Source organism: Mustela putorius, unplaced genomic scaffold, assembly GCF_011764305.1.
Source record: "Mustela putorius furo isolate JIRA1106 unplaced genomic scaffold, ASM1176430v1.1 tig00003845_pilon_pilon_pilon, whole genome shotgun sequence".
In the NCBI taxonomy this organism is placed as follows: Eukaryota; Metazoa; Chordata; class Mammalia; order Carnivora; family Mustelidae; genus Mustela; species Mustela putorius.
This window is the reverse complement of record NW_025421998.1, coordinates 58106955-58118305: the sequence shown is the minus strand read 5'-3', so window position 1 is coordinate 58118305 and position 11351 is coordinate 58106955. Positions and strand designations below refer to the sequence as shown.

Here is an 11351-nt window from a genome sequence, read left to right as displayed (position 1 = left end):
AGCCCAGCGAGAGGCAGCGCCTGCAAGCTCAGGAGAGCGGATGTGGCTGGATCCGAGTTCTGGGCTCCGGCAGAAACGCGGGACCCACAGGGCCTGTGGGCCAGCAGGGCCAGGAATAGGATAGCGGTGCAAGGACCCTGCTGGGAACCTCTCTTAAGGTCCTTGAGTCCAGGTCGCTCCTTCAAGTGCAGGCTGATGCTTTGTGTACTTTGATGCTCTTCTTCTCCTGCCTAAAATCTGGGCCAAGAAGTGAGGTGCATTCTGCTAAAGGTAAAAATCCCTGACTCCAGGGTCCCCTTAAACCCACTCGCTGTGTTCTGGCCGGGTGGGAGCCCCTGCCCTCTGCCCACAGCTTGCCTGTAGCAGGTCCCACATCAGGCCCAGTGATAAACAGATAGCTTATGCGGGATCTGCCCTGAGCTTATTGTTCCAGGTGACTCAAACCCTGCAAAGGATTTCATCTTTTTTTCACAGAAGACAGAAAAACTGGGCTTTAACCCAGCCGCACAGATGGAGCAGGGCCTTGAGGGGACACTAGCTGGAGGAATTGTGCATGGATATGTACCATCACAGAACTGTCTGGAAAAGCATGTAGGGGAGACCCCTAGGGCAGGGATGCACCCGGCTTGGGCTCACTCTTCAAGTCTGGAATGTGAGCCAGGGATTGCCTCCCTCAGAGTAGAAACAGAGGAGCCTGGGGAGCTGCCCGAGGAGACAGCTGGAGCTTGGGGCATGGAGGCTTCCTGTGAGGCACAGCTGAGGGCCAGGGCTGCCTTCTGGTTGGGCCGCCCTCTTTTGTCCTCTTTATTACAGATACCCTTGGCTGCAGAAACCCGTTTGGGCCGAAATTTCAAGGAGAATGGAAAGCAGACACTGAGAGCCAGTGCTTTGTCCTTCAAAGTTTCCCCTACTTCGTTTGTTCCCATTTGATAAGGGAGGGACTTTTTTTATATATATATATATAATGAATCTACTAGAAATAAAAATAGCTCTTCTCAAAGGAAGTAACTCTCTCCCATCAGTTTGGGACCTACTAAACTAAATATAACCAGATCGTTTGCGTGTCTGAAACCCTCAACTGAGCCCTATGCCCCACTCTTCCGTGGTCAGGGGGAGGACATGGACTTCTTCAGATGTTTAGGGGCCTTGGAGAATTGAATCTGTGAATCAGATGAGAACCAACCATAAGGTCAAGTTCAAGGCATTACCTGTTCCTGTGCTATAGGGAAGGATAAAGGAGCTGGTAGACAGGAGGGTGCTTCACCAAGCCAAGGGGACAATAAGTTAACCACTGCCTCCACCTAGTATTAAAGAGAGGGTCTTCTCATATCTCATCGTAGCCTCTGTGCCATCTCTGGACAGTGCCTGGAAATGTGATAGATCGGCCATGATCTGCCAGTAGACTGTTTCCTGAGAACAAATACTGGGAGATGTCTTGGACTTTCACGGGCAGCCCATTACCCAGAACCACCATGGAGGAAGACACACCTCCAGACACCGCCCATCTGGACAGAGACAGCTCCCAAACAGAAGCCTGGCCTCCATCCCTACAAAAGACTCAGTGGCTGTTTTACCCTGGGCCACCAGTTGCCTTTTGCACCTGTGTGCAATATGGTCACTGGGGTTGAAACAGTCTTCTGCGGCGCTTTCTAGAAATAGGTGTGACATTTAGGGACCAAGGTAGCTAGGGGCTCCAACAAGAAAAGGCAAAAGAAAAAAAAAAAAAGGGGGCCCTAAGTGATCCACAGATAAATGACTGTAGATCTTTCCAAGTGAGTTTTGGTTTGTCCAGTGAGCCTGATCCCTCCGAGGCTGGCTGCCATCCAGAAGCTAGGTCCCAAGAAGAGAAGGAGGGCGTACTGGAGAATGAGAAAAAGGACATGGTAGAGCCTTGGAATGGAGTGTTCAGAAGAGTGAGGTAAGAGATCTAGTTCAGATCCCTGGAGGAGGTCTAAACTGGCCGGGGGCAGGGGTGGGATGGAGTGGGTGGGTCAGGACCCTAACAGTCCTCTTTATCTGTGCTTGAGTACTGGGTGCCATCCAGTGGCACCTCCATTCTTGCTCAGCCTAGGAGGGGTATCAGAAAAGGCAAGATGCTGCAGAAGGGGGGACTCTGCTGGAAAGAGGAGGAGGGGGAGACAGGTGAGCAGGAGCTGCCGGGAGACAGAATCAGCTAAGGAGGGAATGCGGTGAGCTGGCAACCCGGGGTTGGCCCTCACACTATTGACTACAAGCAGACCAGTCAAGGGGCTGCAAGGGCAGGTATTGGGGACCTCGGGTTCTCAGATTTGGGGGTTAACGGGCCAGTCCCAGCACCCAAGCTGGCACCTAGGAGAAAAGAGGGCAACCCCGCAGCGGTGCCACTTGGGGTTGGGAACCCCAGAGTCTGGAGTTGCTCCCTGCTCGCTGCTCTGTTCCCTCTTGGAGTGAGCAGGTGTTAAGCTGCCTATCAAGAGACAGTCCTTTCAGCTCAGGCCCCTCGAATGACTGGGCTGGAAACGCCCCCAGCATGACAACCCCCCAGTGAAAAAGGCTTACGGTGCCTTGGTGTGCACTGACCACACCACGGCTACCCAGCCTGGGCTCTGCCAGCAGGCACCCTTCGGCTACAAAAATAAGTGGAGGCAGCAGTGCTGGGCAGAGGCACCTGGACACAATTTATTCCAGTATCTTGCCTGGGAAGGTGGGTGGAGCGCAGGACACAGGAATCATCCCCACCAGGGCGCACTCAGCCCCAGCAAGGAGAATCCAGGAGGTACTGCCGAACCCCTCAACCCCCCCCCCTCCTCCCATTTCGGGCCAAATCAAACGGAGCCTTGCAAAGGCTTGGTCTGCTTTGCTGAGCAAATCGCCTCGTTAGCTGTTTCCGCTTGACAAGGCTGGCGCGGGCGCGAGCCTTCTCCTCTCCGGGTGGCCATCTCCAAATGCTGCTTGGGGAGCGAAAGGGCCCGGCCCTGCGAGGGCTGCCTAGACCTTGAAGTTTGGAAAAACAACAAGAAGAGATTGAAAAGGCTCCCTCCCTTCTCCGCAGACACACACGCACCGTCAGGCCGCCGCCACTTCCTGCCTTTGTTTTTCTTCCTCCAAAACATTTTTGGCCTTTTGCATTAGCTGCCGTGGGGTTTTGGGTTGAGGATAAAAGGAAATACATGCTGAAGACTGTTTTCTGGAGATGGCCTCGCGCTGTGGAGCTCCTGAGAAAGAACAGTTCACGGACAACCAGCCGCCAGGGCCAATGTCATAGCCTTGCCCACCCGATCTCCTCAAGAAATGCAACTCGGACTTGGCTTTCCAGGGTGGGCTTAGCACCCGTCAGGTCTTCCCCTGAGCCGGGTGGGCTCCCTCCGGCTGTTGGGTCTCCTGCAAAGTGGAAGAGTCGGTTAGGCTCAGAGCAAAGTCAAAAGTGAGGAGCTGCACCTCTATGTCCCCCGGCTTCCCCAGATTTGGTCTGATTCTCGGATCTGCGACCACCCCCCCCAACTACCCACCCACTACCCCATGCAAACATTCACTCTGCCAGGATGTTCCAGGCAAGAGGGGCAGGAGCGGGCAAAGCTGGGAACAGTGCAAAGACTTGGGGATCCGAGCCCCCACTCCTGTCTTTGCTGGGGAAGTAAAAGCATTCGACACTCCAGGCATTTCTCTTCTCCTGGCATCAAAAAAGCCTTTCCCTTCTTCCATCCTCACTGCAGCACCCCCACATGCCTTCTACCAGGCTGCGTGTCCCCCTGGCACCCCGCTTTGGTACAGCCTTCTGAACTGCCTGGCAGACCGCATTGAGAGAGCCTTCCTCCACCCTAGCCTTTCCTCGGAAATTTGCCTTTGTCTCCTGCAGACACCCATGGGATCCAGATCTGCTGGCACCCTCTCCACGTAGCTCTCAAGGACCTGGGAGGCATTGATCATGCAGAACAGCATATATCCCCATACTGACCTTTCTGCCAGGAACCCCTCTTCCTGGGACCAAGGGGGAAAACGATCTAATTAGGAGAGTGGCTGCGTGCCGCCGGGGGAGGCGGCCTGGCGTCCCCCGCTGGCGGGCCACCGCAGCCCGTCTGCTCAGCCACAAGCTGAAGTTGACTGCCAAAACTGCTATAAAACCCCAGGTCTGTCTAGAACTGTTTTCGGTTCTCCTAGACGCCCCCGGGTTCAATTATAGTCTTAAAAGCCCTAATACAAGTGCAAGAATTTGTTTGCCTTCACCCAGGGGCGGGGCAAGCCCCGAAATGGTGGCGCCTTTGTTATGGCAAAGTCACTGCAACCCCTCAAGCATTCCTTTTGTTCGAGGGTCGGGGTGGCGGGGACTGGGTGGGCTGCTGGGAGATAGTTTGGGAAAGCCAAAATCAAGCCAGGGAACAGCTCAGATAGTACTGTACACAAACCTCTCCTTCTCCCTTGTATATTCTGTCTCCAAGAAAGAGATGCTGTGGAGAAATAAATATTTTGCCTTGTTGGTCACTGCTGGAAATCGAAGTTTTTTCGCTGCAGGGCAATCCCATAACTGTGATTCCCAGCTTTAGGAGGTCGCAGGCTGCCCTTCCCCAGCAACCTTCCTTCCCACCAGACCTTCTCACTCACACTGCTGCTGCCCTCTGTAGAAGCCACAGTGGACAAATATGTCCAGCTGAAGATGCACAAATAATTTCAAATTCAACTCTCTGGGATTCAAGGGGATGAAAGTTCTTGCAGCAAATCCTGAATAAAGAGTTCATTAAACCAATGTGCCCGAGTAGTTTGATTTGTGATAAGCAACCCTTGTAAAGGAAGGGGGTAGAAGCCACATAAACATTAATGCTAATAAATTAGTTTACTCCACTGCAGAGTAATTACTTGATATTATTGATATTTACAGCGGGTATTCACATGCAACGGTGGGCCATCATTTGGAGAAAATACATAATGAGAATAGTTCTTTTCCAGTGCAATACATGATTAGATTTGTTATTGAGTCAGTTACAGTCAGCTCAGCAATAAATAAATAAATCAATGTTGACACTTAAATACCAAAGATCTTAGAGTTTATACTCTAAATCTCCCCACGATATATAAATACCTTCGGCTATTTCCTGGATGGGGAAAGGGAAAAGGTTATCCTTTTTCATTTTTCGACTTTCCTTCAGTGACATCCAGCTCCTTCCAAGAAGATAGGTGTGGGAAGGCTTCTGGGCCCCTCCCAGTCCCCAGTCCTGCTTGGTTGCTCTATGCCCTCTTCTTTCACTTCTCCCAAACGACGATCATTCAATCCTGCAGGATGGCAAGCATTTTTCACCATCTTAATGTTTTTTTTTTTTTCCTTCTTTTTCCCAAGAAAGCTAGACTCCTACTAGCAGTCATGACCCCTGTCTCTGTCTTTGGCTCAAACCTAGCCTTTTCAGGGTGTTCTTGTCACCCACCTTGCCGGGAGTTTGGGAAGCATGGTTCTTTTCTTTAGCATTGTGTTCCTTCTGTGGGATGAGAGGCAGAAAAGGCGCCGAGCCTTCTCAGTTTCTGCTTGCACATCTCTGGCCCTCATGCTTTGCAAGGAAGGAGAGGAGGCGTGTTACCCCTTTCTCAGCCACAGCTCCCTGGCCCTAGCCTCCTTCCTCCTCACTGCGCCCACTCTCCTTCAGCTCTGCAGCTCCGCCGGCAGCCTGGTGGGCCCCCGGAAGGTGCAGCATACCCAGGAAAAATCTCCTCGGATATCAGCGCCTCTAAGCAGCCCAAGGCTCGCCTCCACTGCACGGTTTCCTCAGCTCCAGAAGACCAGGCAGGCGGGCGGACCGTGCACAGTGGCGCAGCCCCCAGGCCTCTGGCTCCGCCGAGCGACTCCGAACCCCCGGCAGGCAGCGAGGAGGAAGAGGTTTCTTCAAGGGCAAGGGGTGAAGTGAGGAGGTCGGCAGGGAGGATGAAGTGGAGGTGGATCCCGGGTAAGACGAAGGCCCTTCCGGGACCTGCAGATGCCTGACAAACCGCGGGGGGAAGTCGCCCTGGTGGTTGGCGGTTTAGGGACGGAAGGCACTAAAGCGCTTCGGAAGTGACCATGAATGCGAGCGTGTAATCAAGTCACCGTGCAAATCGGGCAAGCCACGAGGCAGGCACATCCACGGCTGCGAACCCTGGCCCCGGAGGGGTCCGGCCGGAGTCCGAGACAGAGGTGGTTCCCAGAGCGAGCTTGTGGGAGGGGGAGAGCGAAGGAGGTGCGCACGCGAGCCTCCAGGAGAATAGATTCCAGGACCGCGCACGGGCCACGCAGCGACGAGCTCCCACCCGGCCACCCCCAGCCTGGGGCATCCCTCACCCGGGGAGTGATGGGTGGCAGGAGTTGAGCTCTCTCACCGCCCTCGGCGCACTTGAGGGCCAGCGCCGTGCAGCTGAGCACAGGCGAGCGGCATGGGGCGCACCTCAGCCTCGCCGCGCGCCGGGAGGCCCCCCAGCCAACATGAGTTACACCGGCGATTACGTGCTTTCGGTGAGAACACCGAGTGACGATCTGTTGCTTCCCCTGAGGTGGCTACAAAGAAAGGAAGCCGGGGAGGGAGGGGGGTGGAAAAAGGAAAGGGGAAAGAAAAAAAAAAAAAAAAGGCCCGGACCAGGACCAGCTTGCAGCTTGTCAATTTCAACATCGGGTCACATGACCAGCACCTCCCTGCTAAGGATGGGGATAGATTTCCACGTCAGCTTACGTCTCCAAATTTCTACTTCACGGATCCGCTTCAAAGAGGCAGCTGCAGTGGAGAATCATGTTAAGCTCGGCTACTGCGGAGAGCCCAAGGTAGCCCAATGATGGATTTTGATGAGCGTGGTCCCTGCTCCTCTAACATGTATTTGCCAAGTTGTACTTACTACGTCTCGGGTCCAGATTTCTCCAGCCTCCCTTCTTTTCTGCCCCAGACCCCGTCTTCGCGCCCAATGACATACTCCTACTCTTCCAACCTGCCCCAGGTCCAACCCGTGCGCGAAGTGACCTTCAGAGAGTACGCCATTGAGCCCGCCACTAAATGGCACCCCCGCGGCAATCTGGCTCACTGCTACTCCGCGGAGGAGCTGGTGCACAGAGACTGCCTGCAGGCGCCCAGCGCGGCCGGCGTGCCTGGCGACGTGCTGGCCAAGAGCTCCGCCAACGTCTACCACCACCCCACCCCCGCCGTCTCGTCCAATTTCTATAGCACCGTGGGCAGGAACGGCGTCCTGCCGCAGGCTTTCGACCAGTTTTTCGAGACGGCCTACGGCACCCCGGAAAACCTCGCCTCCTCCGACTACCCCGGGGACAAGAGCGCCGAGAAGGGACCCCCAGCGGCCGCAGCGACCTCCGCGGCGGCGGCGGCGGCGGCAGCGGCAGCGGCCACGGGCACGGGCACGCCGGCAACTTCAAGTTCGGACGGCGGCGGCGGCGGCGGCTGCCGGGAGGCGGCGGCGGCGGCGGCGGAGGAGAAGGAGCGGCGGCGGCGCCCCGAGAGCAGCAGCAGCCCCGAGTCGTCTTCCGGCCACACTGAGGACAAGGCCGGCGGCTCCAGTACGTATAAAGGCAGCGCCCCGCGCTTTATGAAAGGGGAGTTGGAAATCTAGCACAGCACCGCTGTTAAATTTTTATATGCTGTTTTATAAGCATATAAGGTTTATGAAGGGCCTTTAGGTTTCCCCCAACAAAACTTTGTTATAAAAGGCGGGATCACGTGGCGAGTGCTGAAATTGGCCGTGAAATACCCACCGGCCAAGGCATGCCTGAAAAAAAAAAATCCAAAAAAAAAAAAAAAAAAACCTCACACACACACACAACTCCCTTTTTCCCTTTTTTCCCTTCTGGGTCCCAAGCCCAGCAGCTCGACCCCGCTCGGGGCCAGCTCGGGCTGGGGAGCCGGAGGTGGGCGCCTGTAAATTCCCCCTGCAAGGGCTCCGGGAGCCTTTGATAGCGAGGTAATCCGGAGATTTTTATAAAAGCCATGTGTTGCGCCGGGACGCCAGTCCCGGCCGGGATTCAAAGGCATCGCTGTTTAACGATGGCGCTAGGAGCGTGTTTAACAGATAAAATAGCCCGCTTAGCTCGAGCAATATATTAAAAGAAACAAATTAAGCCAAAGTTGGCCTTTTTATCCAAAGGAAGCCATTTTCCTCTGGCGCGGTGGCAATTACGTGCCGCCTTCTGTCCCACTGCATGTTACTCACAGTTGTTATTCAATCTGTCAAAAGCGGGGTTTGTTTTTTTTTTTTCCTCTCCGTCCTGTGATGTTTTATTGAAAAGGGGAGCAAGTCGAGCCTGCCCGCAGCTTTAGGAAACCCCTCTTCCCTCCACGGTATCTAAAATAGCACCCCTGCCCTGCCGGGGACCCGGATGGTTGTGTGGCCTTGGTGCTCAGGGAAGGCCCATGGTAGGGGGCTTCCGTTGCCACCTCCTCACCTCGCAGAAGCCAGGAGGCTGGTCAAGGAGGCAGGAGCTGGTGGCCAGGACTCAGGCTGACAAAGACCCAGGAGCGGCCTAGGATGCTAGAGAGGGCCGAGTCCCCGTCGCAGCCAGGAAAGACTTGGGCTGGGGTCGACTTTACTGCCTCGGGACCGGCCGCCCAGGTGCTGGAAGGTGAAATGTCCGCTGGCGGCTGTTTGTTTAGTCTGGCCCGGGCTGGAGGCAGCCGGCGACCCCCTCTGGGCGGCTTTGAAAGCGGCTTCTGGGGCACCAATCCGCCTGTTGCTGTAAGAAGCCCTCCTTTCTGCTCTGGGGGCAGCGTGAGCAGCTTCCCTGGGGGCCTATCTAGGGAGCTGGCTTTTATCTGGGGCTGAGTCTCCGCCTGCAGCCAGTCCCCAGCTGGCAGTAGGAACCTGAAGGCAGGAGACTGTGGAGAACTTGATGGAGCTAGGACAGGGCCTCCAGTCCCAGGGGCCAGCCCTTTTCCTCCACTCGGGGTTATAGGATGGATTGCAGCCCCCACACCTGGCTCACTCCCCACTTCTTTCTCCCTCCACAGGTGGCCAACGCACCAGGAAAAAGCGCTGCCCCTACACCAAGTACCAGATCCGGGAGCTGGAGCGGGAGTTCTTCTTCAGCGTCTACATCAACAAAGAGAAGCGCCTGCAGCTGTCCCGTATGCTCAACCTCACCGACCGTCAAGTCAAAATCTGGTTTCAGAACAGGAGAATGAAGGAAAAAAAAATTAACAGAGACCGTTTACAGTACTATTCGGCCAACCCACTCCTCTAAGGCTCCAGCCAGCTGGAATTGGGTGGGGGGCTTCATACAAGGGAGATTATATGCAGATTTTGCCCTTGACAAGGTCAAGGCACGTGGTGACTTTTGAAGAAGAAAGATATGCAAAAGAGGGGAGGCTGCATGGAGACAGCCTCTAAGAAGCCGGCCCCGGGACTCTCTTGGGCATCTGTGGTTAAGATTCCTAAAAGAAATTGGATTTGGAGAGTTGTTCATCAACTAGAATGAATGGTTTGGGACCCCTGGCGGTTCATTTTTGGAGACTGTGGAGCTTTGGACTGGGTGTGGTCTCCATCAGGACTGGGCCTCCTGCCAAGCGCCCTGGAGATCGACCTGGGCCCAAGACCCTCCACATGGAGCCTGCCCACCTCCAGGACTCCTGCGTCAAGAAGCTATTCAATCTTGAAACCCCGTTCAGCTTGGGGACAGGAGCAGGAGGAAGGGGGGAGGATTCCTAGATGTCTGGAGTGGGGCTGCTTTCCAAAGCCAGTGTGAAAGATGGCTGGACTAAGAGGTGGCTATGAGGGGAGAGGTCTGCTGATCCTGGAGGGGGGGAAAAATCGATTCCAGGTGGTATTAGCAGCTCTCCACCCCTCGTAGCCACTCACCGCACTGTCTGAGGCCTGAGCTTCTAGAAGTTGCCTCCTGCAGCCCACCTAGTTTTTCCTACCACTGAGGGTCTTCTTCCTGGATTGCCACTCAGGCCTAAAGCCTGGCCGCAGAGCAGACCTTTCCCGAGGTGGAAGACATCAAAAAGCTAAGAGGTTGCACCCAGGCCGCTGGCCCCAAGATCTCTGCAGGAAATGCCTGTGGAGTGCGGCAGCCTGGGAAAGCCTCTGCCACACTTAACTGAAGCTTGGATTTGCTCAGCGGAACAGTGGGCATGGCCAGCGGTCCCCAGCTACGAGGGGTTTGAGTCCCCCAAACACCCAGTCTGGCACCGCACTCTGCCCTTCGTGCCCCAGAACTGAGCTTGGAAGCTTCCAGCAACCTTCCAAGAGCTCAAGAGCGTTTGGAATTATTTTAAAAAATAAATATTATATTATATTATATATATTTCCCTGCAGGAACCAAAGCGAATTTTAAAAGATGCAACGTAGAGAGGGAAAAAGATGATGAAGAGAATATTTAAAGGCTCTGTTTACAGTGTTCCACGGTTAAACTCACTCACTGCTAAAAAAAAAAAAATATTTGAATGTACGCTTCATACAGGGATGGTGTTCAAAAGACTTGTAAATAAAAGAACCATAACCTATTTTGTTTGAATACTTTTTAAATTTTGCCATTAGTTGATTTCCTTGGGGTATTGGAGGGGTGGGAAGGGTGTTAGGAATGATCTTTTTAATTTCTTGCAATGTTTGGAAAGCATTAGGAGGATGCTCTGAAGTAGGTTGGCCCTCCAGGGTCTGGGGACCTCAGCTGAGAAAGCCAGGCACCCTCCCATTCAATCTCCTCTGCCTCCCTGTTTTAAGAAGTGTCTGGTGGCTCTGTTTGTAACAGGACTGTTGGCCTGTCCTCCGTTCTCACCCACCACGTACGTCACAGCATGTATCAGACAACAGGGCACAAGGAAAATAAAGACTGGAAACTTGAGTACTGGGTTCTGGTGTGACATTCCTCTTCCTGTTTGCCTTTTACTGCCAAATGTCTGCCCCCCTACCCTCTCCCACCCCGCAAAAGGGGCAACTTACCAGGCCTCTGAGGAGGTGGGGAGATAACTTAGGGTTTTAACTCCACTAGAAGCCAAGTTTGGGAAGACAAGATGACTGGCCAGGTCCTTTGGGGAAGTGGGGGTCCCATGAATGGGGTATCTCAGGACCTGGAATTGGGGGTTTCATTCTTCAGGCTGGACAGAGGCCTGGGAGAAAGCCCTGGGGCTTGGGGTGGTCACTGAGCTTGATCCCAGGCTGGGCTTACTCACCTCAGGTTTAGGAGGTCTAAAGTGGAACCACTCTAGGGTGCCCTGGGGATCCCTGTAGGAAGACAGAGACCAGTCTGGGTACAAAGAGCAGACTCTCAGGAGCCTCTATGGACACTTTGTCCCAAGCTCCCAGCTGAGGCTCTCTTTTCCCTTTAGGGAAAGAAAGATGCCGGTTTACTCTTTGTTTCCTGCCTTTGAACTTCTGCCTTAAATTTGGACATCACCCATAACCTTGAGGGGCAGGGCGGAAAGGCC

At 54.3% G+C, this 11351-nt stretch overlaps 1 protein-coding gene and 1 long non-coding RNA gene across 2 annotated transcripts; one reads left to right on the top strand and one right to left on the bottom strand.

Moving 5' to 3' along the window:
- Positions 1-2639: 2639 nt before the first annotated feature.
- Positions 2640-6531, bottom strand: LOC123387026. Its single transcript, XR_006601354.1, has 3 exons — positions 5394-6531; positions 5054-5244; positions 2640-3360 (listed from the first exon to the last, which is right to left on the bottom strand). It is a non-coding gene; the product is annotated as an uncharacterized LOC123387026 (long non-coding RNA).
- Positions 6532-6759: 228 nt separating this feature from the next.
- HOXA11 (homeobox A11) lies at positions 6760-10430 on the top strand. The gene is made up of 2 exons (XM_045062813.1): positions 6760-7492; positions 8937-10430. The coding sequence occupies exons 1-2, from the start codon at positions 6760-6762 to the stop codon at positions 9167-9169; spliced, it is 966 nt and encodes a 321-aa protein (XP_044918748.1). The 3' UTR covers positions 9170-10430.
- Positions 10431-11351: the final 921 nt, after the last annotated feature.

Coding starts and splice junctions, on each gene's coding strand:
- HOXA11 (XM_045062813.1), top strand. CDS start 6,760: ATGATGGATTTTGATGAGCGTGGTCCCTGCTCCTCTAACATGTATTTG. Junction 7,493..8,936: donor GGACAAGGCCGGCGGCTCCA/GTACGTATAAAG, acceptor CTCCCTCCACAG/GTGGCCAACGCACCAGGAAA.